Here is a 26,951-nt window from a genome sequence, read left to right as displayed (position 1 = left end):
GGGCAGCACCGTGACTCACTTGGCGGCAGAGCTGCTGCCATCAGCGTGGGGTGCGAATGGGAAATGGTTTGCTGGCCTTAGTACCAGCCCTGGACTAAGCTGCCTGCCAGCCGTGCAAGCAGAGCCATGGGTTTTGCTATAGTAAGACCCTGGCCTGCAGAAGGACCCCTGTTCTCACCTCCCTTGTCCTCTCTGCTTTCAGCGGCGGCTGGGAGCTGCCCTCGTGGCGCTGCTGCCCGGCAGGCGGTGGAAATCCGCTGCGGTGGCTCGGCGCCAGGCCTTGTTATCTAGCCCCGGGGCCAGAAGTAAAGGCCACACGGGTCTGGGGTGGGTTTTGAAAACTTCGCGTGCTGCAGGAAACCTTTAATGAGCTTCTGAAAGCTGCTGAGAGCAGGATGCTCTTGGGGCTCGAGTGGTGCGTGGCAGGGACATTCCTGCACGTGTCCGTCCGTCTCCCCCTGCAGCCGCAGAGCTGTTGGGTTTGGTGATGGATATTTATAGATTTAGGACCTAACTCTACCCAGGTAGGTCCTAAATCTACAAATTAAATAGAGTGAATCCTAAATAGAGCAAAGACATGAGCACAAGCGTGGGCTGATGGCCTGACTGTGCTTGGAGGAATGCGGAGGACTGACGGGATTGCGTTTTTATTGCTGCCTCTGCTGGTTTGGGGACCGCTGGAGGTGGGCTCCCTGTTATCAGCCACAAATGTGGGTGTTTCAGGGAAATCACAGAATTCAGAGCTATGGGCTGGGGTTTTTTCCATCCCTAAAGGCAAGAAGAGAGGGGAAAAACCTGCAGGCTGGAAAAGCCTCAATCTAGAAATGCTGAAAGTGGTGTTGCACCTCACTCAGGCTGTAAATACAGGCAGCACAGTCCTACGGTTGCAGCTGTGCCCATGGATAGGGAGACAGGGCAATGCACGGGGGGAGATGCTGCCTTGCCGTGGGCACTGGGGGACAGGACCACGAGGCACCAGAGCTGTGGGCCGGGAGGGACCCAGTTGTGGGGTCGCTCAGTACAGCCGAGCATCTCAGCGGTGGTATCTCACACGGAAGATGCCAGCGTCTCCTCTGCTCCCCCGTGGCTGCCCCGTGCCGGCTCCCCAGCATGCCTGTGGTCATGTCACAGGCAAATCTCCCTTCCTTCCTTTCCTTCCTCCTCAGCTCTTGGGAGTATTTTTTTTTCCTCTTTCTTTGGAGAGAACAATGCTTGAGGGCAAGGGAAGCCATCTGGCTCCAGACTGGCTTTCCTCGGCAGTGTAACCAGCTCCCGAGCTTTCCTCAGGGTTTATTTCTCTGGGATGCTGGAGCAGGATGGCAGTGGATCAGCACAAGCATAGAAACCTCATGGAAATTTGGGCTCTTTTTTTCTCTCCTTTTTCTCGTTGGACTTTGGATTTCAGACTCAGTTTGATTTAACCTGAACATTTCTTCTTAAATCCTGGGGATGGTGAGGTTCCCGATCCTGCTCTGCTTGGTGATGCTGATGCTCATCCCTGGATGCCTCCTTGCTGCGGGAGGCTTTGGGGGCCAAGTGTTCAGACAAGTTCAGCTTCAAGCTGAAGCTTTCTCCAGCAAAACACAGCCCCTGAGACATGCTGTGCTCACCCTTAGGGCTCTGCCTCCCTGCCGGACATCCTCCACGCTGGGTTCCCATGCCCATGGTGTCCCGGTGGCTTTGTGCTCCCCCCCCGGCCCCGGTTCAGGCTGGTCCTGATCTCCACCACCAGCCTGAGCCGAGCGTGCCCTGTTTTTTCACAGGCGAGACACAGGACCCAAGGCCATGCCCGTGTGGAGTGAGGAGCAGCTGTGCACTCACCCCGTCATTGCAGACGCCCTGCGGTTGCTGTGCCCGCCCTGTGCTGCAGACCCAGCCCGGCCATGGAGAGCACAGGTGGGTGATGCTGAGCACCCCAGGGTGCCAGGACGGGACGGGACGGGGGCCCCAGGTGAATGAACCCACCTCATCCGCCTTCTTGTGCCTCGATTACCCTCTGGTAAAATACGTGGATATCTAAGGAGGATTCATTGCCGCTGGGCAGACCTTGCTCTTTGCAAGGTGTTGGCAGACCCTTGGGAAATGAGGTACGAAGCAACCGAGGGGCAGCCAAAAGATGTGCCGTAGAGGGGCACTTCGAAAGCACCAGGTCTGGCAACGATTCACATTTGAATTTTAAAGCAGTTTTATGTTTTATTGTATTTTTGGTGTCCATTTTTTCCCCATCTCTGTTTCATTTTCACACTGTTTCACAAGGTGGTGTTGGTCTCCTGGCACCCTGAGGTCAGGATATCAACACTGAAACGTTTTATTTCATTTCTAAGCCACTACTGTTTGTCACGGGTAGGTTGAGAGTGTTTTTAGATCAAAGTGCCTCTTGTTTGTGTTGGAACTAATGCTTTGACGCTCTGCTCCCCATGAAGAAACCTCAGTGTATCATGACTGTAGTCACTTTGATTTAGAAAAAGAGGACAGTATTTATATCTGTGCTCAGGAAAAACTTCCCCTGGTAATTGAAAACATACACAAATAAAAAGAATAGGAAATTTAAAATGGTCCATTACTATGTAATTCCCTAGTGCAAAACCAATGAACATATTAGTGAAATTGAGGAGCTTTACAAAAATCACTGGAGAGAAAACAAAAAGGAGAGAAAATACGACTTTCCAAAGCAAAATTTTGGTATTTCCCCAAATGACACTTCCAAAATGAGAAAAATCCCATTTCAAAGGACATTTTTGCACTGTAGTTTCTCCCCATGTGGGTACGATGGCATGAACTGTGCTGGCAGAGATGGAACTTCCCGTGTATGCACACACAACTTTGCCAGCACGTGAATAATTGTGAACCTGAGCGTGTGGTTGTTTTCTAACATAGCTTCGACGGAAACTACAGCAGTAAGTATTCCTCTGCAGAAGAAGCCTGAATTGAATGAATCCTCCATACAAGCATCCTTAAGGGGATGTACTTCCCTGGGGTCAGTAAATAGGAGAACTATTTTGGCTATTGGGCTGTACTCAGGAATAGGCCATCCTCAATACTTTAAATTCTGCATTTCCTAGTTGTTGTTTATGCTGGGCTCGTGTCTGCTGCCCTTATGCCCTGGTCACCATCTCATTGGACCCATGGCACTGCAGTCTTGGGCTTGGAGAGGGCAAGAGTGGCTTGTCATGTGTCTGGCCATGCTGCCTGCCCTGCGAGCTGGTGACAAGGAGGCGGCAAGGATGCTGTGATGGCCAAAGTGCTCCTGCTCTCTGCCGTGCACCGCCAGTGGGAACGGTGGGAACTCTGGGGTGCTATGTCCACTCCCCTGCATGATGACCCTGGGCCCAAACACCCTCTAAAAGACACAGTAGAAGAGCAAAAAAATCATCTCTGGTTTTTGCTTCAAACCCATCCTGAGATGGTGCATGGGTCTGCATGGGATGAGGGGGCAGAAACTCAAAGCTGCCCCATCTCCTGCGTGATGATATCTTGATGGTCCTCTGCCCACAGGAGCACTCACTGGAGATGGCCCTGCTGGTCTGACCCTCCAGCTGAGCTGTAAAATCCCCCCTGTATTTTCCTGTTTCCCTTCCTGTAGCTCTCAACCAGCCAGCTCCCAACCCACCTCCCCCAGTCACTGTGCCTTGTAAAGCCCAAAGCACTGCCTGCTCCACCAACCGGACCCAGCCCAGTTGGCTTTATCTCCTTCCAGAGCCAAGGAAGGATGTTTGGAGGCTGTGGTCCTTGAGCACAGCTCTCAGATAGTGTCACCCTGGCTGCCTCCTCTGTTTCTTGTAGGTAAAGATGAGTGCCCACCACTGTCCTCCTGCCAGCTCTCTGACGTTAGGGAAGATGGCACTGTGGCAGAAGAGGGAGTGAAGGGAACGAGCAAACTGAGAGCAAAACTGGGCAGGAAATGTGGTGGTAATGGCACCAATCCCATGTGGATGAGACAGATCGGGCAGTATGTCTGGAGCTCCCTTAGGACCTGGATAAATTGCTCCTTGCTTGCATCCTTGCCACGCAGGCGAGACCCTCTCAGCCACTGCTGGCAGTGGTCCGGACCCCAATGGTGAACACGGAGGCAGGAACCTGCCCCAGGAAAGGGCCCTGTTACAGTTACCACAAACACCTGAGATCCTCCCCTGCATCAGGCCATGTTCTGGCTGCTCCAGCCTACAACTTCGTGCAGAAGGAGAGCATCACCTAATAATAACCAACTTTATACAATGCTTTTTTTTATTACAAAGGAACAAGAATCGTTTTGCTGATAAGGAAAGAGAAGCCCACTGTAAGAAGGGACACAAAGACAGGCCGTGGTGGAGTAAAAGGGACCTTGCAGCTCTCCCGGCCGATGCCCCACGTGCTTTCAGGGCTGACTTTTATTTTACATCTTTGATGTGTCAGTGAGCATGGCCAGCCAGCTGTCACGCAAGCTCACTCATGACCACAAGCCCTTGCCCCACGTACGAGTCATACGCCAAACTGGGTCTAAGGTTGTCAGACTTATTTTTGGCCGAGAGCAGGATGTAGTTTGGTTTTGATGCGTATGAGGTGCTTGTGGTGGTTACCAGGCAGAAGCACCGACCTCGGGTCCCTGCCTGGGGGAGCAGAAGGTGCTGGGGGCCCGTGGGTGTGTCGCTGCACGTCAGGGAAAGGCTGCGAGGGGTCGTGGGTGGAAGGCAGGAGGGGACATGCCCAGCCTGCTGGCTCTGCCTGGATTTCCCACGAGGGGTGAGCTGCCGGTGCGGGCAGCAGACCTTGTGGCAAGAGTGCTCCTTGCAATGGGTATGAGCTTGAGGCCAAATCCATGCAGTGCCAAAACGCAGAGGTGTTTCTGCTTTATCACGGTGCCAAGCTGTGGTTTAGTTTCGTTAGCTTCTATATGTAATGCGTGATTTTTTGTATTGAACAAGGGGAGAGAGGGGCTCTGCAGAGCTCATGCATGAGCAGTCCTCTGCAGAGCTTCTCTGCTGCCATGTCCCTGCAGGAGCACTTTGCTCTCCGGTATGGCTCCAGGGGCCACCAGTCGGTGGGATAGCATTCGTGGGGTGGCTCGTCCCTGGGTGCCGGTCTCCCAGGGGTGCTGGCCTGGCTGCTCACGTCCTCTTCATCCCCGCAGAGGTGGAGTCGGACATCCTGCGCCGCGTCCGCACGCTGCTGCGAGAGCTGGATGGGCACCACCCCGCCTGTCAGTGTGACCGAGGTAGGGCGGACCCCCAGCACGGCTCCCGGCAGTCAGCACCCACTGTCCCCGGCGCTGCCTCGCTGGGGCATTGCTTGGCCCCAAATCCCCACTGCTCCCCTCTCTCAGGCAGCGCCAGGGTGGGGGGGGACATGGGGTAGCCTCACCTCCCTGGCACTGCTCTGCCTTTTCTAACCTGCTCTCGGAGGTGCTAAATCTTTGGCAAGCTCCTGGTGTCTGCTGTGCACCAACCTCAGCAGCTTTCATCCCTCCTCTACGTGGCTGTTACACCCTCTACACCCTTCACTCCCTCAGGGGGTCCAGCGTTGAGGTGGGACATCAAATGCCAGAGTTTGTGATGCTGTTCCCAGCTCTGACACTGACTCACTGCACAGCCCCATCCAACTCTCTTAACTCCTCTGAGCTGGAGTCTCCCTGTCTCTCCCTGTGCGTGTATCGCTTTGCCATGCTCTGCTCAGCTCTTTGCTAAAGAGTCAGCTGAAATCCCTGTGTTACAGTTGTAGAGAATAAAACTCTAGCTGACCCAGGAACTGGACTGCTACAGCCTTAGGAAAGTTAATTGATTTTGAAAAATTGATTTTACTTGGAGTCCATGGAATATTTTACAGTTAATTAAATTTGATTTTGTCTGGAATAAGCCTTGACATCTGCAGGACTGAGCTGCTTTGTGGTCCTTGCTCTGAGTGTGAGCTATTGGCAGCCAGCGTTCAGGTGCTGTGTGCTGGGACTAGCAGGAACCCAAATTCCTGGGGGTAGGTAGTGAAAGCAAGCAATCTTAAACAGAGCAACAGAAGGAACAGGAAACAAACTTCATGTCCATTGCCCTGCCTTGCTTTTCTCCAGCTCTCCAGTCCAAGGATCTCTGGGACCTTTTTCCAAAGTTTTCCCAGTGTTAGAGGTACGATACATCAACGCTGCACCTGGAATCAGGACAGCAGCATGACTTGTCCCTTGCAGAGGGGCACTGATTGAAGCAGAGGGCAGAGAAGCCTGGTTTAGCTCTGAGAGTGATGTCAGTGTAGCATCCCAGCGGGTGATTTTTGCAGCAACACTGCCAGGTCTGCTGATTCCTCTGTCAAACGCTGTTTCTGACCCATTGCTGCTCTGCTCTGCAACCTGACTGCTCTTGGCTTTCACTTCTCAGGGATGCTGCGATGGACCCTGCATAAAAAAATCGACCAGAATCTCAGTAACAGCTCCATCCTGGTCAGGATCCTGGTGAAGGAGCTGGAAAGGGTGAGTGCTGGCTCAGAGACATCCCCGGAGCGCTGGGCTCGGCCCCTCTGTGGCGTGTGCCCTGCTGCGGGGCCCAGGGGAGCAGAGGGATGGGGACTCAACACCCGCGGGGCTCTCCCTCCCTCCTGGGGCATCCCAGGCTTAGAAGGCTAAGGTGTTTTTAGGGGCCTTGAACCTAGCTGGGGACTGCGGCTCATACCAAAGAGTGGAAAACTCTGTGGGACAGCAGGGCAGAGCTGTAGCTCGTCCCCAGCTGATGGCTGCAGGGACCAGGGTTTGCCCCAAAAGTGACAGCGAGCCATGGGCAGAGCAGGGAACCTCTCCAGGCTCCTCGATGCCACAGCAGCCAAGGCAGCCGGCCTTTGCGGCTTGCAAATAGCACAGTGTGAAACACTTCCGACTACCCCCAAATCTCCCTCATCCCACCCCAGCCAGCTGTAGTCACAGGTCGAGTGGAAATTTCTCCTCCATGTCACTCATTTCCTCCCCCAAGGGTGTCAAAGCAGAAACATCTAACCCAGTATCCTGTCCTGAGAGCATCTGATGGAAACCTTGTGATGGATTTTTTTGTTTCATTAATTTGTCTTGTCATTTTTTGGTCTTGTGTAAACTTTTAGCACCCTCAGCATCCTGGCGCAACCTGGTTTGTGGTTTGATGAGATGTCATGTGTAGTAGCAGCACCTTTTCTTTCTTATGAGCCTGCCTCATTTTACCCAGCACCCTCTGATTCCCGTGCAGGGAGGAAGAGCCCATGTTCCCCTCTGCCTCCTCCTCCCCATCCCGGTGATGAGCCCTGCTAGTCGTCCTTTGTGCAGAAACCTCCCCGTACCATTTTTTCTGCATCTTTGCTATTCCCCCTTTTGAGCTGGAAGGACGGAGCCGCCTTGCTCGGCATTGCTCAGCTCCTGTGTCTCCGGCCAGCTGCTGCTCAGCCCTGGGGGGGCCAAGCAGCCTCTGCAGAGGCTGTCACCTCCCTCCGTCAACAGTCCCATATCACACGCTTGAGCCACGTCCGCCCAGCACGGACCCCTATGCGCAGATTGCAACGCTGTGAACATTGGGCGGTTATTCCTAATCTTTGTTTCCTACCTTTTAAGCAGCTCTGAGGCTATTGCAGGCTGTCTCTCTCATGCTATGCAGTTTAGCTTCCATCAGTACCTTGGGGAGGGATCTTATCAAGTGGCTTTTGCAAATCCAGATAGACAGGAACACCCACATCACCCTTGGCTATGGATGCAGGGATTCCCCCAGAGGGTTGAGGTCTGCTTTCCTCTGCAAAAGCCATGTCAGTCCCTCACTGTTACACCTATTATCACTCTGCTGCTCTTATCTTTCTTTGCCCAGGAGGGGTGTCAGGCCTCCTGGTCTGTAATTCCCTTCATCTCCCTGAAGCTCTTGGAAATCAGTGTCACTCCCCCCCCCCCCCGGTATTGCAGCAGCCCTGAGCAGTCAGCACCAACCTCAGATAATAATTTAGCAATTTTATGCTTGAGTTCCTCCAGGGCTCTGGGCAAATATCAGCTGGTCTCAGCAATTCAGTGTTAATTTTATTGATAATTTCTAAAGCTTTGCTACCATCAGTTCCATTTAACTCGTATCCATCAGCATAGCAGCCCTGAAGAAAGGTGCTGAAAATATCTTTGGGATGGAAATATCTTTCCCATGTTTATCCAGGGGCATTCCCGTTGCTGGAGCTGTCAGTTAGAGCCAGGCTGCAGGGAAGGGCCAGGGCTGTGTCGGCTTGAGCATCCGTCTGGCTTCCCACAGGCCAGGATGGGGATGCAAGAGCATCTCTCCTTCCTGTCCCCTCTGGTCCCACACCCTCGAAATGTAAAACAGGCTTTTTCCAGAGGGTTCCCAGTGGTTTTATATTTTCACATGAATTTTCACAACAGAAAGGAGCTCCTTAATGAGCTCAGTTGGAAACTTTTGCTCGCTCTCTCCCACCGTGACTGCTGCATATGTGCTTCGCAGCTCTCGGTGTGCAAAGTACAGTCCCACAGCAGCTCCCAGAGCCTTCATGTCCCTACAATAATCTCCAGCCCTACAACGCAGTGGTGGCCTCGGCAGCATGGTCCACCCCCTCACACCCTTCTCCAAGGCTTGGCTTGCATGGGATGCCCACCAGGCAGGACCTGTCTGCCCCAGGGACATCCTGCCCACCCTGGTGGCCTCTGGAGGGACCCCAAACCCCACATTGACCTGGGGAGCATCACCCCTGAGCCAGGGTGAATTCCCGTGCTCTCCCTGTGTGGCTGAGCCGCTGAGCAGCTGGGACCCAGCACATCCCAGGGGCTGCAGTGGCTCCCCCAGCTCTGGTCTCCGCTGCTGCCCATCCCAGCATCCTGCCAGGTGCTGCCTGTGCTGACTGTGCCTTTTGGTCCCACAGGCGGAGCGAGGTGACTTCAGACATTACATCATCCCCTTGCTGCACACGCTGATGTACACCTTGATAAAGGTAACCTACCGCAGGCTTTGCTGGGGCAAGATCCAGGGAAATCAGAAGCCAGAGGAGGGACGACCTGAAGTCACTCAGCACCTATTCCTGTGCTGAAATATCCCAGTACCTGCCCAGCAAAGCCCTGGGACTACCACAGGTGGACTCAACTGTGCATTTCCCAGTGTGGTGTTTGATGGCTGAGACACTAGCATCTGTGACATGTATGGGAGTGACAGGTCCTTCCAGCTGACCCTCTTTTCTGGAGGTGTTCAGGTGCCTGATGGCGCAGGAAGCCACAACCTGGCAAAAATGTGTGCCTACAGCCCTTCAGTGGGTATTGCTGGAGGTTTCCAAACCATCCTAGGGCCTTGTTCTGCTTCATATATTGCGTTTAAATCCATATTGAATTTGGTGTAGCTCTGTGCCGTCCCACCCTGGGCTCTGTTGTGGGGAGAGCGCTGTTAGGGATCACTGCCTGTGGCATCTCCTTAACTGCCCCTTTCTCACTCCAGGCTCCTTGCATCTCCGACGAGCTCTGCAGCAGAGTGTATGATTTCTGTAAGAAGCTGCTCACCCTGCCAAAGCCTTTCTGCACCATTGGTTTGGACTATGCTGTCAGGCTGAAGATGGAAAGGACAGCACCGGGTATGAGGGCTTCCCCGCTCTGCCCGTGCATGGCACGGTGAACGGCTTGGGTCCTTGAGGCAATGGTAGTGGGGATTTTGGGGGGTTTCCATACCTGAGCTGGCCTTTGCCTAATGCAGTGAGCCACGGCAGGGATTTCTGCATGGGGCTGGCCAAACACTTGGGGGTCTTAGGGATACATTTGGATGGGAGGGTTCCCCTCTCCTGATTTCAGTCTGCTGAGCCTTAGTTGCAGCAGAAAACCTTGGGGTCCTCCTGCTGTCAGTGTAGGCACCACCAGAGTCAAGTCCAGCCCATCTAAGGCCAGGTATATATACACCCTCTGTCTATATAAGAAACAGGGTGCTTATGCTCCCAGCCTGGGCATCTCAGTACATTTTGTGGAGGTCTCCTTTTTGCAAAGTGAACTCTCCATCTGAGATTGAGTTGCAGGCTGTCCAGCATGGGCTCTTCCTCCACTACCTGTGCATCAGGTTTTAGACACTAAAACATCATTAGTTTCTGCAGAGAACACTCCCTTTTAGAAAGCAAGCCAGAGAACAATTCTATTTTCCTTTTTCTCTATGTTGCTCATTAAAGTTCTTCTTGCTAAAGTTTTCTTTAATAAGTCTTTAAAAGCAATCCTTTAAAACAGTGCAAGGTTGCAGACACCTTGTGAGGTGGAAGTAAAATATGAGAAACCTGGTGGGAAATTCGAGAGAAAGTGAGAGAAATTCAAGAGAAATTTGAGACTACCATTCTTGGTAGTCTCAGCCCATCACCATCACTCAGCCCATCTCAGCCCATCACCCCGACCACTCTTCCCCAGTACCACTTTGTCTGGAGCTCCAAGGTCCACCTTTATCTCACCTGACTTCTGGTAAAACAATTATTCAGTGTGGAGAGATGGGTAACTCCAACTAAGATAAGAGCTTCTCTCAGAGCACCACGAGGTTCACGAGATGACTGCACACTGTATTAGGTATCTGATTGAAGCGGGGTGGATGTGTCTTCACTGCACCAGAGCAGGGTGAGGGTAAAGTACATTCTTTCTGATTGAGAAACATGATGTACTCTTCATATCCACCCAAACGCTGTCCCCCGATGCAGCCCCGAGGACGGAGGCTGGGAGTTGGGCTCTTCCTTCTGCTTCCGACTCTGCTCCCAAGCTCATAATCCACTAAACAAAGGAAGGGAAATACAGGAAATTGTCCCTGAATAGAAGGGGTTTTCTTTTTATGTAGCATGGGCTATCTTTGTCCTTGACTATTTTTAACTCTGGTCCCAATTCTTGGCTCTTTTACTTCATCTCTCCAGCAATGGGTGTTCGCTGACTTGGCACACCCACCATCAGCCTCTACAACCAGGAGCAGCGCTGAGCTGCTCCGGTGAGTTGTGTTGTTATTTCTCAAGCTCTGACTCCTGCGTGTTTATCTTCTTGCATTTGCTAGGTATGTTGTACCAAAGAATGGTCATTTCTGAACAAAGTCTCAAAAGCGATCCGTACCCTTATCAGGAAAAGTGAGTAGCGCCTCTTCTAATGGGTTGTTACTTTCATTTCTTTTATAGTCTCATAGTGAAATCTGTCCTTTTCCTGTGCTCTGAATTAATGTTGGATGGAACAGACAATTTGGACGTAAACCACATGGCAGCACGTGGTCTTGCGGGAGCTTTGCATTGGGAGAAGCACATTGGTCCCACATGCCCCAATTTATTTCTATGGTCCTGGGAGGCAGGGAGACAGGGCAGAGGAGGGGAATATCAGCAGCAATCCTTTTTTTCTGCATGGGATAATGGAGATGTGAGCTGCTCGTGCCAGCCCTGATGGCAGTAACGGGGAGTCCTCATCTCATCTCATCTCATCTCATCTCCCTCTTTTCCCATCCTCCCGCCCCACGCAGGATTTTCATCTTTGCCGATCCGGAGCTGCTCTCCGAAGCCATCTGTAACGCGCTGGTCACCGACACAGAGGCAGCTCAGGTCTCCCAGACCCCCCGGGCGTGCATGTGCTATGTGATCATCCACGCCATGCAGGCGGCCCTGGGCGAGGGCTGCGACGTCAGTGGCTTGAAGGGGAGCCTCCAGGTAACTGGCACCACTTCTGCAGCACTACGTATGGTTTTCCAGTGGTCCTGCTCTTGCTGGGCACCTCGGAGCAAGGAAAGGTTTTTTGGCAAGAGGCGAGACCCCCCTGGCTCCTCACTGCTGGTCTCCATCCCCAGTAGCCCTAGTGTTACTTGCAAGGCTGGACTACGAGCAGAGCTGGTGTTAAACTAAAAAATTCTTAAAATATAAAAGAGTTGCTGGAGCAGGACCTAAAGGTTTTGAATCTTCAGCTTGAGTCTTCAGTTTTGCACAGCAAAGCTGGGCTCTGCGGCTGAAATATAGGCTCCTCTGTGAGCCACTGGTCATTGCAAAAACACCTCAGTGGAAATGTTTCGACCAGTTTTCTCCAAAACCTCCTTCAAGGAGCTGCGGGGCCACAGTCAGACAAATGTCTGGTTCAGAAAGGCAACTTTGCAGGGGCTCTCAGTGATTTCCACTCCAAGGACACCTTTGTGTGTCTGCTGTCCCCATCTCCTGAGGGTCACTTGAGCTGCCAGCTCTGCTGCTGACCCCCTGAGCTCATGGCAACTGGGAGCACAGTGCCCATCAGCTGCAAACCTGCCAGAAAAAAGCTTTAAGCAGACAGTACAGCCAGTATCTCCCCTCCTCCAGCCTTCCCTGGGGACAGGAGGACACTTGTGCCCTCTGCTGCGAAACAATTTTTGCAGGACTCATTTGCCCTCTTTCTGCCCCCTCCCGTGGCCCTGCCCGTGGAGCATATCCTCTTTTCATGCCTCTGGGTGTTAATAGCTGCTCCTCGCGACAGGATATGCCCACGAGTGACGTCGAGCACTGGTTCCAGCAAGTGGTGGCGGCAGGCGAGTGTGCAGGAAACGAGGCGAGCGCAGACCGCAGCCAGCACGCAGCGAGGCTGGAAAAGATTTACCACGCCGTCCTCAGCTCCTTGCAAGCAGGTGAGCTCCCAGCCAGCCACGCACGGCGGGTTAAGGGAGCCATGCAAGCTGGCAGGCCCCTGTCTTGCTGCCATGTCCTCACCATTGCCCTCCCACATCTGTCCATCCCCACCTCCCATCTGCCTCCACTTTAGCAGCATCCATCACCAGGATCAGGTCCTTGCAGCCTGGCTCCTTGCAGTGACCTGATGTCCAGGATACCAAACTGCACATGGCAGTGGAAGGCAGATTTGTCACTTGAGGAAAGGGACCGTGGCAATTTCTGCTGCTAATTCAGCTGCCCTGAGGCCCAGAGACCTGTGTCTGTCGTTTGCAAAGGGTGCTATAGGTATCAACCAGGGGGGGCTGGACAGACTCTCTAGTGCTCTGCTGGTGTAAGATACATCCTACTATGGCCTAGACTGGGGAGACACTGTGCACCACTCCCTGAAACCTCCTTGCACTGATGTGGTGGACAGTGGTAGTGCCATCTCCTTCCATACCTGGCAGTGCTCTGTTCCAGCCTGGTGCCATTGGGGCTACACGGGCTATAACGAATGTCCCCATCCATCACAGCTCCTCACACGAACCTGGGGGAGACCAGAGGGAAACGAGGGTCATGCTTCCCTCTTCCTGGCTACTCCTGGTGGAAGGTCCCTACATCCCAACCCCTTCCCCAAAATGAGCTGGAGACTGTCCCACTGCAAGATGTGGGGAGGAGCAGTCAGTGGTGCAGGGAGAGGAGTGGGACCATCTCCTTTTGGTGGCAGTGAGCTACTGAATTGTCTCACTGCTTCTCACAGAGCCATAATGGGTTAAAAATAGCCAGCGATGGTGGGGTCAGAGACCTCCCTTGTGTCTCAGCTGACATTGCCAAGGGAGGTCCCGCCATGTGTGCTGGAGGCCCAGTGCTCAAAGAATGTTTTATTTATTCTGCAATCTCTCTGCTGTCTGTAGCAAAGCAAGGTCCTTCACTTGCCTATGCCTGTTTCCCCATCTTCATTTCTCCCTTTTACTGATGGTGTAGGTATCTTTTATGGCTCAGTTTGTGATTACAGCCTCAGGTCTGGCCAGGAGGCAACCAGGGTGGGAGAGCCCTTGGGGTCAGCACAGGCTATCTCAGCCAGTGTCTGGAGCACAGCACCGGTGGGGGTTCATGCACCTGTGTGGGAAAACCGTCTGCTCCTGTGTGTTACAAGCATCCTTGTTTCCCCCAGGCAATGCTCCCTTGGGAGGGCTGCAGGGTACCCCTCTGCCCAACCCCAGCATCAGCTTTCACCTCTGGAGAGAAGATGACGAGCTCTGTGAGTGCCCTGGGGGGCTGTGATGGTGCCTGAGACTGGGAAGCCTATGCAGAACATGTCATTTAGCCCTGATTCTTGGGCAGGGAGTTTCATAACCATCACCCAAGAGCCAAGTTCGTGGAGGCTCATGCTGACTGCACCAGCCTTCCTTCTTGTGGGGTGTTGGGGTCAGATCAGGGGATTAGGGGGGAAGAGGGGTGAAGGAGATGAGGGGGGGACCCCTGTGGCACAGGCTGCAGCAGGATGCATGCAAAGTACCTGATTTGAGTGATATTGAGCTCTCTTCATGGTGCAATGTGAAATGGGACTGAAAGACTGACTCCTCTTGGACCTGCTGGTGGAGATATTGACCCTCCAGTTTGTGCGAGAAGAGGGAAGCCAGGACAGGACTAGGGCTCAGCTGGGGTTTGGCTGTATTTCCCTCCTTGAGCTCCCTTCTGCCCGCAGGGAAGGAATTGGTGCTGTTTATCCGCCCGCTGTCGCAGAACTGTGAGCCCGACTGCCTAAGCCAGGACCTGGACAACTTTGAGATCCAGGATATCATTTCGGACTGTGAGTGCTGCGAGCAGACACGCTTCTCCGTGCTCTCCACTGACAGCGGCATTGAGCGAGACCTGCCCATGGCAGCTGAGGAGCCCTTCACCCCTTGCAGCACCGAGACAGAGCAATCCCGGCTCCAGAGGAAGGGTGGCATTAAAAAAAAGCCGTCGCCGCTGGAGAGCGTGGCCTTCCTGCAGGCTGGCTGCAATGGTCCCGGGGTGAAGCCCCCAGTGAAGCCACAGAGGAGACCAGGCATCCCCTTGGAGCCTGCAGCCCCACTCCAGAGGCTGCACACTGCCCGCATCGTGCTGCTGGGGGACGACCGGATCCTGGGGCGCCTGGCCCAAGCCTACCACTCTCTGAGGTAACTGGTGGCCACAACCTCTTTGGCTCTGGGGGCTTGGGAAAAGAGAGGACAGAGTGGGGGCTTGCTCTTCAGCCTGTTGAAGCAGCCAGGATGGCTGGGAATGGGGTTGGGCTCCAGTGTTACCTGAAACAGGATGAAACCCAGGTGTTTTGCATCCAAATGCATCCCTCTTCACCAGCTGCATGGCATCATTTGGCTCTGTTGGCCCAAATGATGCACACAGGGAGTTCTTCCCTTCTGTCCATGGAATGGGTTAAATGAACAATAAATGAGGCAAGACTTTTTCCTATGCAAAAAGGAAAAATCCTAAAGAAAAGCTGTTTTCTGGCTGCCCAGCCAGCTCACCCAGGCCAGGAGACCAACGTGGGGCGGGTCTGGGTCGTGGTGCAGACAGCAGCCTGGGGAGCAGAGCTGGGTGCAGAGGGGACCGCTGGTCCCAGCTGAGAGGCCATCTGCGGGACGCCCCTTCCCCCTATCATCTCCCCTTGCCGGATTTGGGAACCCGGGGGCACTACTGCCATCCTGTCACAATGGGCAAGGGAGGCATGCGAGGAAGGCATGAGCTCCTGTTGCAGAGCAGCTGCGGTCTCCTGGCACTGCCCAGCCTTGGCCAAGAGCCATTTTCCTCCACCTTCCCCTTGTGACACGGCTATTTATCTTTCCATTTCAAGGAAACGAGAAACACGGCGAATTTTCCTGACTCCCAGGCTGAACCTGCAATTCTACTACATCCCGGTTGTGACAGGGCAGCCAAACACCTTGGCTGCTGCGGTGAGTCTGGGCTCGGCGGCTCTGGGCGCTACTGCTGGTTGCCAGTGGCTGACGGTGTTTTTGGAGGAAGAGCAGGGGGGTTTACAGGAATTCACATCCGTTAATGCCTAGTTCCTAGAACCAGGAGGGTGGGAGCCAAGACAGGGTGGCTGGGCTCAGTTTGCAGACTGACTGATGGGAATCCATCAGCTCCAGGGACATTCAGGTTGCTCCAACCACCCTGACAGGTGATAACTCACAGACTAGAAATGGTATTCAGTTTTGCTGCTATGCCCCAGCTATAGGAGGATCGAGAGAGCTTCAGCAAAGGACTGATGCTTTTCTCACCTCCCAGATGCTTAGGGGAAGCGGTCACCCTTTACTGAGGGCTTTGACTGCTTGGTCGTTGCCCCAGTTTTAGTTCTGCAAGCCACTATCTTGCAGTTTATCTTGGGCAAATCTCTTCCCCTCTGGCAGCCTTGAGACAGCAATAAAAAAAGTTGCACTTCTCACAATATTATAAACTGGCCCAGAGCTAGCTGTGAGTCCTGACAAATGTGCCATTATAAAAAGCAGTATTTATTCTTTTCATTCTTCACTTAATTTTTGTTCTTGAGCACCTGCTAAGTGAGTGCTGCAAGAAATGTTTTGCCACCTTCTCTGGACTGAGCAGGGAAGGTGGAGGGATGGGGGAGCTGCTCAGGGGCATTCGTGCCTCAGCAACCTTTGCCTCCTCTACGGCTCCCGGTATTTTGAGCCATGATCGTAGTCTGAGCTGTTGTGTTTCTTCTGCAGGATCACGCTGCCACCGGCCAAGAGGAGCTCTGCGAGGTGGCCGGGTACCTTGGCAGAGCCGACCCGTGGTACGAGAGCAACATCAACACGCTGTGCCACATGATTCCCAAGCTGGCCACCATGGTATGAAGGAAACCTTCCCACCTGCCCAGCCTGGCCCGTTTCCGAAACAGGTCTGCAGTACCTGAGGATGAGCTCATGCCCTGCAGGGCTCCTCTGTGACCCAGATAGAGGCTTTCTCCCTGCAAACCCACCCCGGGGCCAGGCAGCCGGGAAGGTGCATGTGGCTGACACTGCCCCAGCCCACAAGACCCATTTGCTGTGATGGTTTTTTTTGGCCAAGGGACAGGAAATAGCAGATTTCAAGAAAGAAAATGTAAATGAGGCATTTGCTGAAATACCCCCGGCTCTCATTTCCTGGCAGTTTGAGCCACTATCGATAGCCTACCAAAAAGGGTTTGTTTCTCCCATTCACTTTGACTAGTTATGGCAGAGCAGCTCAGCGCTGCCCTGGGTGACAGCTCATTGCTCATTATTTATCTAGGAAGGTGTAAGAGTTTGTGGCAGTGTTTTTGAGAAGTGACTGTGGCTGATCCATAATGTGATTTGTCCCCCCAGCCTTCCTCTCCAAGCAAACATCTCGTGACTGATCTGTTCATCACTGATGTGATCGCGTACTACGTTCGCATGGGCATCCAGCCCGTCTGCTTCCAGGTCTACGCTGTGAAGGTGGGTGCCACATCTCTTGTGCCTTCACGTGGCCCTGCAAGGGCTTGCAGAGCCCCACTGCTGGCAGAGCTGTGCAAAGTCAATGGGGTCTGGGGGCTTTTGGCGGATCTGAGTCTGGATCTCTGTGCTCCCCAGCCCACCCCCTCCTTGCCAGGCTCCCAGATCTAGCAGCTTCCTGTAGCACAACTTAGCCACAGTCAATGATCCCGGGAAGGCTATTTCAGGATCACACAGGTCAGCAAAGTGAACCTTCGAATTACCCCATAAAGACACAGATTTCCTGCTCTGCTGGACTCGGGTTTGCTCAGGAGCTCTGGCACCTCCTGCTGCTTTAGATGCTGTAAGCAAACAGGATTTTTCTGAGTGGCTTTGCCAAAACTTTCCTGTACCTTGCAGGGGCTTTGCAGGGCTTCCTGAAACGCTCTTTTATTTATTTCCTGCCAGCTTTTCTCTGAAGTGGTATCAGAGTGAGACCTGGCATTTGATAGGAGAGCGAAGAACTACTGTATTCAGTCATGTAACATCAGCCCCCCATCTGCTTCTCTGGCAGTTTTCCCCCTTCAAAGCTTAGGGTGGGACGGATGCACACACCTCCTTTTAAGCTACCCGTAGCCAATGTGGTAACCTATTGCAGCAAAGAAGCAGCCATTACATGAGCAAACTGGCATGTGGCTTGCAAAGAGCTGGAAGAGCTTTGGTAATTACTGGTAGAGCATCACCAGGACTTGAACTAATGACACGTAGCTTGTAAACACTTGGAGCACCTGGTCCTCACCTTGTGTGGCTGGGGATTTTGTTTTTTTGGTGAATTTTTATTCCACTCATTTGTCCTCCAAGACAAAAATCAATAGCAAGCAAGAGAGTGGGTGACTCAGGCAGGGGAAGAGGAACTGACTCCAGATGTGGTTTTCAGATAGAGGTACCTAACCTACCCTGTTGTCATACAGGGTGTGATGCTGCTTTATCTGGAAAGACTAAGCCTGTTTTGCCTTTTTGGTTAAGACCACACTGTTCCTCTTTGGCTGCTGAGAGTTTTCCTGGAAGTGAGGTTCAACTCCCATGGGAGTTCAAGGTAGGGCTAGGAGTGGCTAGGAGAGGTTCTCCAGAACCTTATCTTCACATTTTGATCAAAACAAGCCCATGAAAAGAAAATAATTAATAGGTCTGAAGTGACCAGTTGATTTAGGTGTACCAGATAGAAATTACATGCCTTGAAGCTAAGCCAGCATCTGCAGTCAGGCCGGGGAAGCTGCTCCCCTTGACTTGGGTTGCCTCGGGGTGGATGGCTGGGAACAGACTCCTCTGTGGGTGCGCAGTGACACCCAGTGGCAGGGGACACTGCCCATGGCTCTGCTGGCCAGGTTCTCTGGCCTCCTGGCAAGGCCTGCCATGCTTCTGGGCTTCAGAAAGCAGAGCAAAACCAGTTCTCTCCATTCCACAGGCCCCCTGGCTGCCATGATAAGGTCATACATTCCCTTTGGTGATGTCACACCAGGGTGCTCTGCAGAACCTTTTGATGTCACAAGCCCAGTGTGACATCACAGGGTAACTGAGGAGGAGCTGTTCTTAGAGATTTTCCTCTCTTTCAGATTTTCTTCAATGACCCGGCACACGAGCCAGCTGAGGACGTGTTCCTCACGGAGCTGCGCACCCAGGTGCAGGAGAGCATCTCCCACAGGGGTGCGTACGTCCCCCCCCGCTGAGCCATGCAGTAGGGGCTGCCATTCTGGGCGGGGGTCCTGCTGGTCCCAGCTCCCACTCGCCCTGTCCCCCAGCCTGCAGCAGTCAAGGCCATGCCATGGGGCAATATCCCTTGTTCCCTGATGAGCAGGAGGCCTCCCTAAACATCTCCATCTCCCTCTCCGGTGCATGACACCAGGCTAAATGAGAGACCTTGTGGTCGCTGGCTCCTGGCCGCAACTAGGTTTTGTAGACTGTGGCTTTGGTTGGCTCTACCACCCTCTGAAGTTGGACCAGAACCATATTTTTATTGAGGAAACAAGCTGGGCTTTATAGCCATCCCGTTTGCCAGATGTTTTCCTTGTTAGAAATTCTGCTTCCTTGAGTTGCCAGTGATGGGCCAAGGGTGCTTGAAGGCTGGACCATTACAGAGGTCACATCCAGCCCTTCCATCAGTGCACCCCAGTGTCCAATCCAATGGATGCTTGCCATTGCTGTTGGGCACAGACACTTGAGTGAGTCCATCTCACTGGACCTGTTAAGTGCACAGAGCATCAGCTCCCATAGGCAAGGAGAGAGGGGCCAGTGTGCCAGTTCATGACTGCTGTGTGACGGAGGAGGTGGCTCATCCCATGGGAGGACCCTTTCTGCTGACCACAGACAGGTGGGATGAGTGAAACCTCAATCCTACCCGGTTCCCTCCTTGCAGAGTTAAGCATGACCAAGAAGAAAATGACCCTGGATGGCCCTGGCATAGATCTCACAGTAACGTACAGAAAGGTAAGTGGGGCTCTGGGCAGCCCAAAATGTCTCTGTCCACAGGGACCCCCAGCATGGCACAGATCTCCCAAAAGGAGTGCTCTGGCCCACCTTCTTTCCTCCGGAATTGCACTCCAGGAGGGGACAGAGAGGTCGTGGTGAATTTTAAAAGCCTGTTAGCCAACCCTGCATTTGTGAAAAAATGCCCTCAAACCTCTCCATGTCTAACCTCTCTGCCAGGGTGAATTAACAGAGCCTTTCCTGCAGGTTGTGGTGAGCGATCGGACAAAGGAGCTGGCAATGTCCCTGCGCTCCACAGGTCTGGTGATGAAAGCCATCCCAGCCAACGAGGCTGAAGGTGGGTTCCTCCTGCTTGAGGCCTTGTGAAGAGGGTTTGCTGAGTGCTCACTAGAGTAAATCTGACCACAGTACTTAGTGCTATGTGCCTGCACTGTGGGAGTTGAATCAGTGACATGCATATATTGGTGTCACCACCGTTCGTGGCTGTGTGTTTTCTCATGAATTACATGCCTGGGGCTCCCTGTAATGTGGGGTTCAGCACAACCATAATCTAGGCTTGGAAGCATCTTCCTCTTGCTGCATCCTTTCTCTTTCACCTTGCCCTTAGCATAGCCTCTAAGGTTTCCACCCTGAGCATGATCCCACACAAACCCTTAGCCCATGGAGCTTGCTAGAGTCCTCCTTTTCTGCTGTCCTATGTATCCCACAGACCCCTGGCAGTGCACTCAAGTGTGGGATCTGGCACCAGCCCCACTCAAAGCTGAGCTGAGATCGTGCCATGGTCCAAGTCTAACATGCTGCTTCTGTTGCAGATCCAGTGTGTCTGAATGTGAACATCACTGAAATAGTTAGGATCAACAACTTGTCGGGACGATCATTCTCAGTAAGTAGATGTGGATGCTCACGGCCCTGGAGGGGTTGGCCAACGTATGGAAATCCCTTACAACAATGGTGAAAGGGGAAACAATCTGCGGGGGAGAAGGGTTTGGGGCCACCCTGCTCAGAGAGTGATTTGCAATTACTTTCCATGGAAAAGTCTAGATTTCTGAACCAAAGCCCCAAATGCCATTCCTGCTGCTCAATGCCACATTGAATCCTGTCTCAGGAAACCCTGAAGGACTGAGCTGCTGCTGGGGTGATTCTGTGACCCCAGGGACAAAGTAGAGAAATAAGGCTTAGCCCTAGTCATCGTGGTACAGGAGAGAGTCTGTAGTTTTGTGATCAACTCCATTAGCTCCACACCTCCAGCTGCAGTGCCATCCCCAGACCCTGTGTGTTATTCTCCACAGAGCTCATGAGAATAGAGGCCATTGGAGAAATATTTTAACAAAGCATAAACAAGAAGCAGGAACTTCAATAAATCTAATTAGCAACTCAGAAAGATGGATATGCAAGAGATGGGACTGAAAACTTGGGCTCCCGTCCTTTTTGTTTTACATGAGAGATCAGGTAGACCCCAGAGGACACGCTGCCCCATGGGAACGTGTCACTGCAGTTTGGGTGGCATTAAGTATTATTGTGTCTCGGTCATTTAGGGTTGCTCTGGAGCCTCCAGTCTCTCAGCCGGTATTTTTAGCTAGCCAGCACACTTTTTCTCATTTTCACCTGGCTTTTGGAAACACTAAGATACTGCAGCCTACGCTGGCCACCAAGATACACTACGGCCCTGGAGAACAGGCCATGCCCCACATCAGACATCCCAAACCTTGCAACCTGTGCAAGCACTGCCAGTTTGGAAAGTTTGCCCTTGCAAAATTTAACCAGGTTGTGATTACAGAAAAAGGACAAGAGACACACTTCCCTCCTTAAAGAATCCACCTTGTGTCACATCTGAGGTTAAAAAAAAAAAAGAGAAATGTCATAATTTGTCCCTTTCATACCCAGTATGCACACACCACCCGTCACCACGCAGCCCAGGGAAGGGAAGTGAGGCACTGACTGGGCTCTTCCTCCTCTCTCAATCCAGGCTGTGGCAAACAGGTTGAAAACACGCAGTATCAAAATCAGGAGCACAGAGCAGAGGCCCTTCATGGTGTGTCTGGACAAGGACAGCAGAAGAACCTACAGAAATGTGATCAGGTGAGAATGCCCCACATGCCAGGCTCTGAGCATCTCACTGGTGACCTTGCATCCCTCCCTAGAAGGGGTCCCAAGGTGGCAGAGCTGTTTCCCAGGGAGTCCTAGTCCTGATCCTCGTACATGACAAAAGACCCTTGGGCAAATACATTGCTTCTCCAGGGAAAGCAGGGCAGAACAGTGCTCTCCTACCTTTGTGTTTCCAGGTGAGGCTGTGAAAAACAAAACGGTTCTTCCATATTAAGTAAGGTGTTGTCATTAAGACAGTAGAAGGATAGGTACCTCCAGGGACAAAGTAAGATCTTAGACACTGAGATCAATGATACTAAACTAGGAGGAGCTGTGGACTCCCTCGAGGGTAGAGAGGCCTTACAGAGAGATCTGGATAGGCTAGAGAGCTGGGCAATCACCAACCATACGAAATTTAAGAAGAGCAAGTGCCGGATTCTCCACCTGGGACAGGGTAATCCTGGTTATACATACAAATTGGGGGATGAGAAGCTGGAGAGCAGCTCCGCGGAAAGAGATCTGGGGGTTTGGGTTGATGGTAAGTTGAATATGAGTCAACAGTGTGCCCTGGCAGCCAAAGGGGCCAACCGCGTCCTGGGGTGCATTGCATCAAGCATAGCATAGCATAGCTAGCCAGTTGAGGGAGGTGATTGTCCCACTCTACACTGCGCTGGTGCAGCCCCACCTCGAGTACTGTGTGCAGTTTTGGGAGCCTCAATATAAGAAGGACATCAAGCTATTAGTGTGTCCAGAGGAGGGCGACCAAGGCAGTGAAAAGTCTTGAGGGCAAGAGTTACGAGGAGCAGCTGAGGTCACTTGCTTTGTTCGGCTTGGAGAAGAGAAGGCTGAGGGGTGACCTCATCACTGAGGGGTGACCTCATCGCAGTCTACAGCTTCCTCAAGGGGGGCAGCAGAGGAGGAGGTGCTGATCTCCTCTCTCTGGTGACCAGTGATAGGAAACAAGGAAATGGAGTGAAGCTGCATCAGGAGAAGTTCAGATTGAACATTAGGAAAAGGTTCTACACTGAGAGGGTGATGGGTCACTGGAACAGGCTCCCCAGGGAAGCAGTCATGGCACCAAGCCTGTCAGAGTTCAAGGAGCATCTGGATGCCGGTCTTAGTCATATGGTTTAGTTTTAGGTAGTCCTGTGAGGAGCAGGGAGTTGGACTTGATGATCCTTATGGGTCCCTTCCAACTTGAGATATTCTATGATCTCCTTAATTATATTGTGGAGCTGATGCTTTCTGCACTGACTGCATTTCTCACCAGGGTATCTCAAACATATAATGGTGCAGGGGAGAGAATTCAGTCCTGTGAAAACAGCAGGGATCAATGTGCCTGTAGTAGTTGTAGTGACGTATGATGTGTGGGAAGTGAACAGACAGCGTCTGTGGTTCATGGTCCATGAGCCATGTGGAACTACGTAAAATGTGAATTTCTGAGAATCTAACTGAGCCAGGCTAAGGACACTGGTTTTGTGGTCAAACAGCAATACACAGCAGTTGAAAAAGCATAAAAGCAGCTGCACATCTCAGTAAGGCAGCCCTCCTTCAGCAGCCAGTGAAAAGACCTGATGTTTAGTCTGGGGTCAGGCTCTGGCCCTCAAGGGCAGATCCGCACATGCAGTAAATATGTTCTTGTGCTCTTACAGCGTGGAAGTGTCTCCTTGCCTAGAGCCCAGCTACTGCTTGCAAAAGACAAGGACAATGAAATTCAGCCTGCATGAAACAGAAGATGTGGGGCTTGTGAAATACATGCCTAAGTCTCTGCTGTTGCCTATCAACACATTTGCAGGCATCATCCAATGAAGAAAATGAGAAAAACCTGGTGTGAGAAATGTGACATTGGGTCACAGAGGAGATGGAAAAAGAAAACACACTAAAAGCCATCAACAGTGATTTTACAACGGTAATGGTGTAAAAAACTGCAACAGCAGAGGTGGATAAGGCTCAGGGAGGACAGCTGTGCCTTGCTGAATGACAGTGATGACCACAGCTAACACCCCCCGGCCAAGGGGCAGAGCGTTGCTGAAGAACTGAGTTTTAACCTTTTGCACAAGTAGGGAAAATCTTTGAGCTTCTTCATTTCAGGAAGGCTGGGGAAAATACAGAGGTGATGGTGCTTGCTGTGCTTGTGGATCACAGAGCAGTTGCTATCAGTAATATTTATTATGGTGACGTCTCACAGCCCGGCAGGGGATCAGGGCCTGTTGTGCTGGGTTCTGCACAGCAAACTCTTCATTCTGGCACAGGGTGAAGTATTTGGGCAAACCAGCAATTACTCCCCTGACTGATTTAGGAAACCTCATTGTAAGCCTGACCACAACTGGGAGGGCATGTGTGTTTAACACAGTTTCTATGGAAGTCGGTGCAAACCCTGCTGTTGTTTCAAAGGGGCCACACAAAGTAACGATGAATGGTGTGAAACAGGAATGTGGGAAATCCAGTGCAATATTTGGCAGTGATGAACAGGGCAAGAACAGCTCAGGCTGCTTAGGCAGTGCTGTGGGACATGCTTGGCTGTGAATGGTATAGATCTGCTTGAAGAAGAAACCTTATTTGAGCAGACAACAGAGGCTGCACAACAGCTCTTTGACATCTGAGCTGTACCTTTGAGTCTACCTGGGATTTTGCTGTGGCTTTGCTACGCGACCTCTCTGCATCTGGTCTGGAGCCTCATGAGCACCGGTTGCGTTCCTCCAGTTGTACATCCCGGGAACAACCACCTACAACCCCAGCAGCAGCAGACCTCCTCCATGAGGTCAGCCAGCAATACCTCTGCATCCCAGTCTGCCTTGCAGTCCTGGTTTGGTCTGTGTCTGCTGTGTGGGTAAGAGATGTAGAAGAGTGGAGTAGTGTTCCTGGGAATGATGGATGAGCAGGATGCCTGCAAGACTTCTCCGTTCCTTTCCTCTGCTGCTACCATGGTGTAGAAACCCTCCTCTGGTTAGCAGATGGGCCAGGCTGAGCAGCAACAGCACAGCTCCTGCTTCCACCCAGGCTCAGACTAACCCGGTGTTAAGGATGATCGTGTAGAAGGACCCTGTCTTCATTCTAGTTTGTGGCTGACTGAAATAATGGAAGAAACATGGTGCGTATTTATTGCCTTTCTGAATGTGATCTGTGGTTTCTGGGGTGTCTCCAGGGAGTTTTCCCTAAATTCACGTTAGAGGGGATTTGGGGGCATTCCTTCTAGGACACTATCATTTTTTTATTCTCTCAGCTCCCAGGTAACTCATTACTTGGCTCGCCTTCACTCAGGGGTGCTTGCTTGGATCAGCAGCCCAAAGAAAGTGTCCTTTAGCTTTGTATATGTGCATAGCAGCTATTCCCTGTCGTCTCTGGCTGTCACCGCTGGGGAGTCCCTGGAGCCAGCTCTGCTACAGGGTGATGCTGACCCAACTGCAGTGGCACTGGCAAACCCCTGTGTTAGCCCCGATGGTGGGGACAAATCCACCCCTCTGTCCTGTCTGTGCCAGGTCTGCCCGGCCCTGGGGAGCTGCACATCTGAAAGTCACTTCTGTTTAACCACCCACACCTGGAACAAAGACCCCACATCCAGGTATCCCAGTCTGGGGTATTGGAGAGGATTTTCCCTTCCACAGAACTGCTCAGAGCTTGTGGGTTGTCTTGGCTGGTTATGCCCCATAGAAATCTTCCTTGCATTTCTTGCCCCATGCACAAAGCTTTAGGGGTTCAACCCTCAGACTTCCCTGGTCCCTCTCTTTGCCAACAAGCACAGGGCTGCCGTATTCCTGCTCCTGTGCTGCATTGTCACCTGGCACAGCAGGCATTTTTGCATCCTGTTCCCAAGCTACAGGTTTATTCACTCTCACTTTGAATGTACCATGCAGTCCAAAACAACTGCTGAAATACACTACCGGGGGCACAGCAGCTCTAGAGCTGTCGGCAGGTGATGGATTATTTAGCAGTGTAAAAAGCCTCCAGGTCCCAGAAATATTTAATCCCAAATCAGCACCAACAGTTGAAAGATCGTGTTGGGCAACAGCAACATGACCATTTCCTAAGGAAGCTACCTTGACATGCTGGCAGATGTAGCCCCTCGCTCCCGGCTGAGCCAAAACACAGTCCCCAAGCCTTAACATCCCCTCATAGGAATCACAAAGCTGCAGGATCTCAGCAAAGGCGTTCGGTTCTTCAGTACTGTTTTTCACCTTCATTTACTCACAAATAAAAAATTGTTGATGCCCGCCAATGATAGACTTAGGCAGCAAGCATTTTGACCCTGAAGGAAGCTGAAGTTAGGAGGCTCAGAAACAAGTCAGGAAACACCTGCTTGCACCAGCTGTTTTCCTCTGTGACCTGCTGCATAGGGCAACAGGGGGTTTAAGGGGTGACCAGCAGCTCTTCACACCTCTGCGTCCTTGGGGCTTCATTGGGGGGTTCGTGTACCCTGGCACACAAGCCAAATGCTTACAAAGCCAAGAGACCATGCACTGAGTTGGAGCGTGGTCTGCGGTGTCCAGAGTCTACTCTGTACAGTTGTAAATGATGTAGATGGATTATAAGTTATTTGTATAGGTGTCAGAGATGATCTGTATCAGAAGGTGCAATCCTCTTAATGACAATTAAAAAAAATTAGAAAAAAAACCAGCAGAAACTGTCAGTTTGGTTGGTTTTTTATGTTTGTGTGTGGCTGGGGTGGATGGGGAATAAGCTGGTAGGAACAGAAGGACATCAGTGTTGTTTGGCCCTCTATGGCTGATGTCTTTTCCTCCCCACTTTGGGGCTACATGCTATGTTACATAGAGAGAGACTTCATGGCCAAAGAACTCTTTTGTGACGGGATGGGCAGAAATGGCTGAATTGCAGAAATTTGGAAGCAGGAGTCTGTAACCACCATGCCCACTGCCCCTCGATTCCCCCCTGTCCCTGCAGCCTGTTCCCCTCAAAGTTTGTCACTTCAAAGCACCCTATTCCCTTAGCGGGGAAGCACACGTAGGCTTGGGCTGGGAAAGGGGTGAAATGTTGGCTTTCTCCAAGCATCCTCTAAAGCCCACTGATCCTACTGACTGCAGGAGCTGCTCATTGATAGAGCAGAAACAGTTCATGAACTTGTGTTAATGAATTAGCACAGCTGTGAGAAAGAGAATTTCAAAGGTTTTATTTACCCCTTGAAATCACAGGCAGCTAATGCAGATCACAGAGCATCCATAGTACAGGGAGAGTGTTCAGGTATACCCTGTACTCAGGAATTACCAGCTTCAGAGGAGCTCCATCTCCTGCATAGGGTCTGGGTGCAATGCCTGGAGGAACATGGCAGATGGACCTCAAGGGGATAAGGGTGGATGCGATTGCCTGGAGACTGGGAAAGCACAGGAAACCTGAGTGTAGGGTGCATTCATAAATAACAGAGCCTGGAGGTAGGGCTTGCAGACGCTAACCCTTCTGGTACAGCTGTGTTAGGGG

At 52.1% G+C, this 26,951-nt stretch overlaps 1 protein-coding gene across 1 annotated transcript; it reads left to right on the top strand.

Moving 5' to 3' along the window:
• The first annotated feature begins 1,781 nt into the window (after positions 1 to 1,781).
• PIK3R6 (phosphoinositide-3-kinase regulatory subunit 6) lies at positions 1,782 to 26,080 on the top strand. The gene is made up of 19 exons (XM_075519075.1): positions 1,782 to 1,896; positions 5,108 to 5,191; positions 6,336 to 6,427; positions 8,818 to 8,886; positions 9,381 to 9,513; positions 10,944 to 11,013; positions 11,394 to 11,577; positions 12,365 to 12,512; positions 13,709 to 13,795; positions 14,243 to 14,699; positions 15,374 to 15,473; positions 16,248 to 16,370; positions 16,866 to 16,976; positions 18,566 to 18,656; positions 19,366 to 19,436; positions 19,683 to 19,773; positions 20,249 to 20,319; positions 21,403 to 21,515; positions 23,174 to 26,080. The coding sequence occupies exons 1-19, from the start codon at positions 1,884 to 1,886 to the stop codon at positions 23,328 to 23,330; spliced, it is 2,265 nt and encodes a 754-aa protein (XP_075375190.1). The 5' UTR covers positions 1,782 to 1,883; the 3' UTR covers positions 23,331 to 26,080.
• Positions 26,081 to 26,951: the final 871 nt, after the last annotated feature.

This window comes from Mycteria americana, chromosome 16, assembly GCF_035582795.1.
Source record: "Mycteria americana isolate JAX WOST 10 ecotype Jacksonville Zoo and Gardens chromosome 16, USCA_MyAme_1.0, whole genome shotgun sequence".
Lineage (NCBI taxonomy): Eukaryota > Metazoa > Chordata > Aves > Ciconiiformes > Ciconiidae > Mycteria > Mycteria americana.
This window is presented reverse-complemented; position numbering and strand designations above follow the sequence as displayed.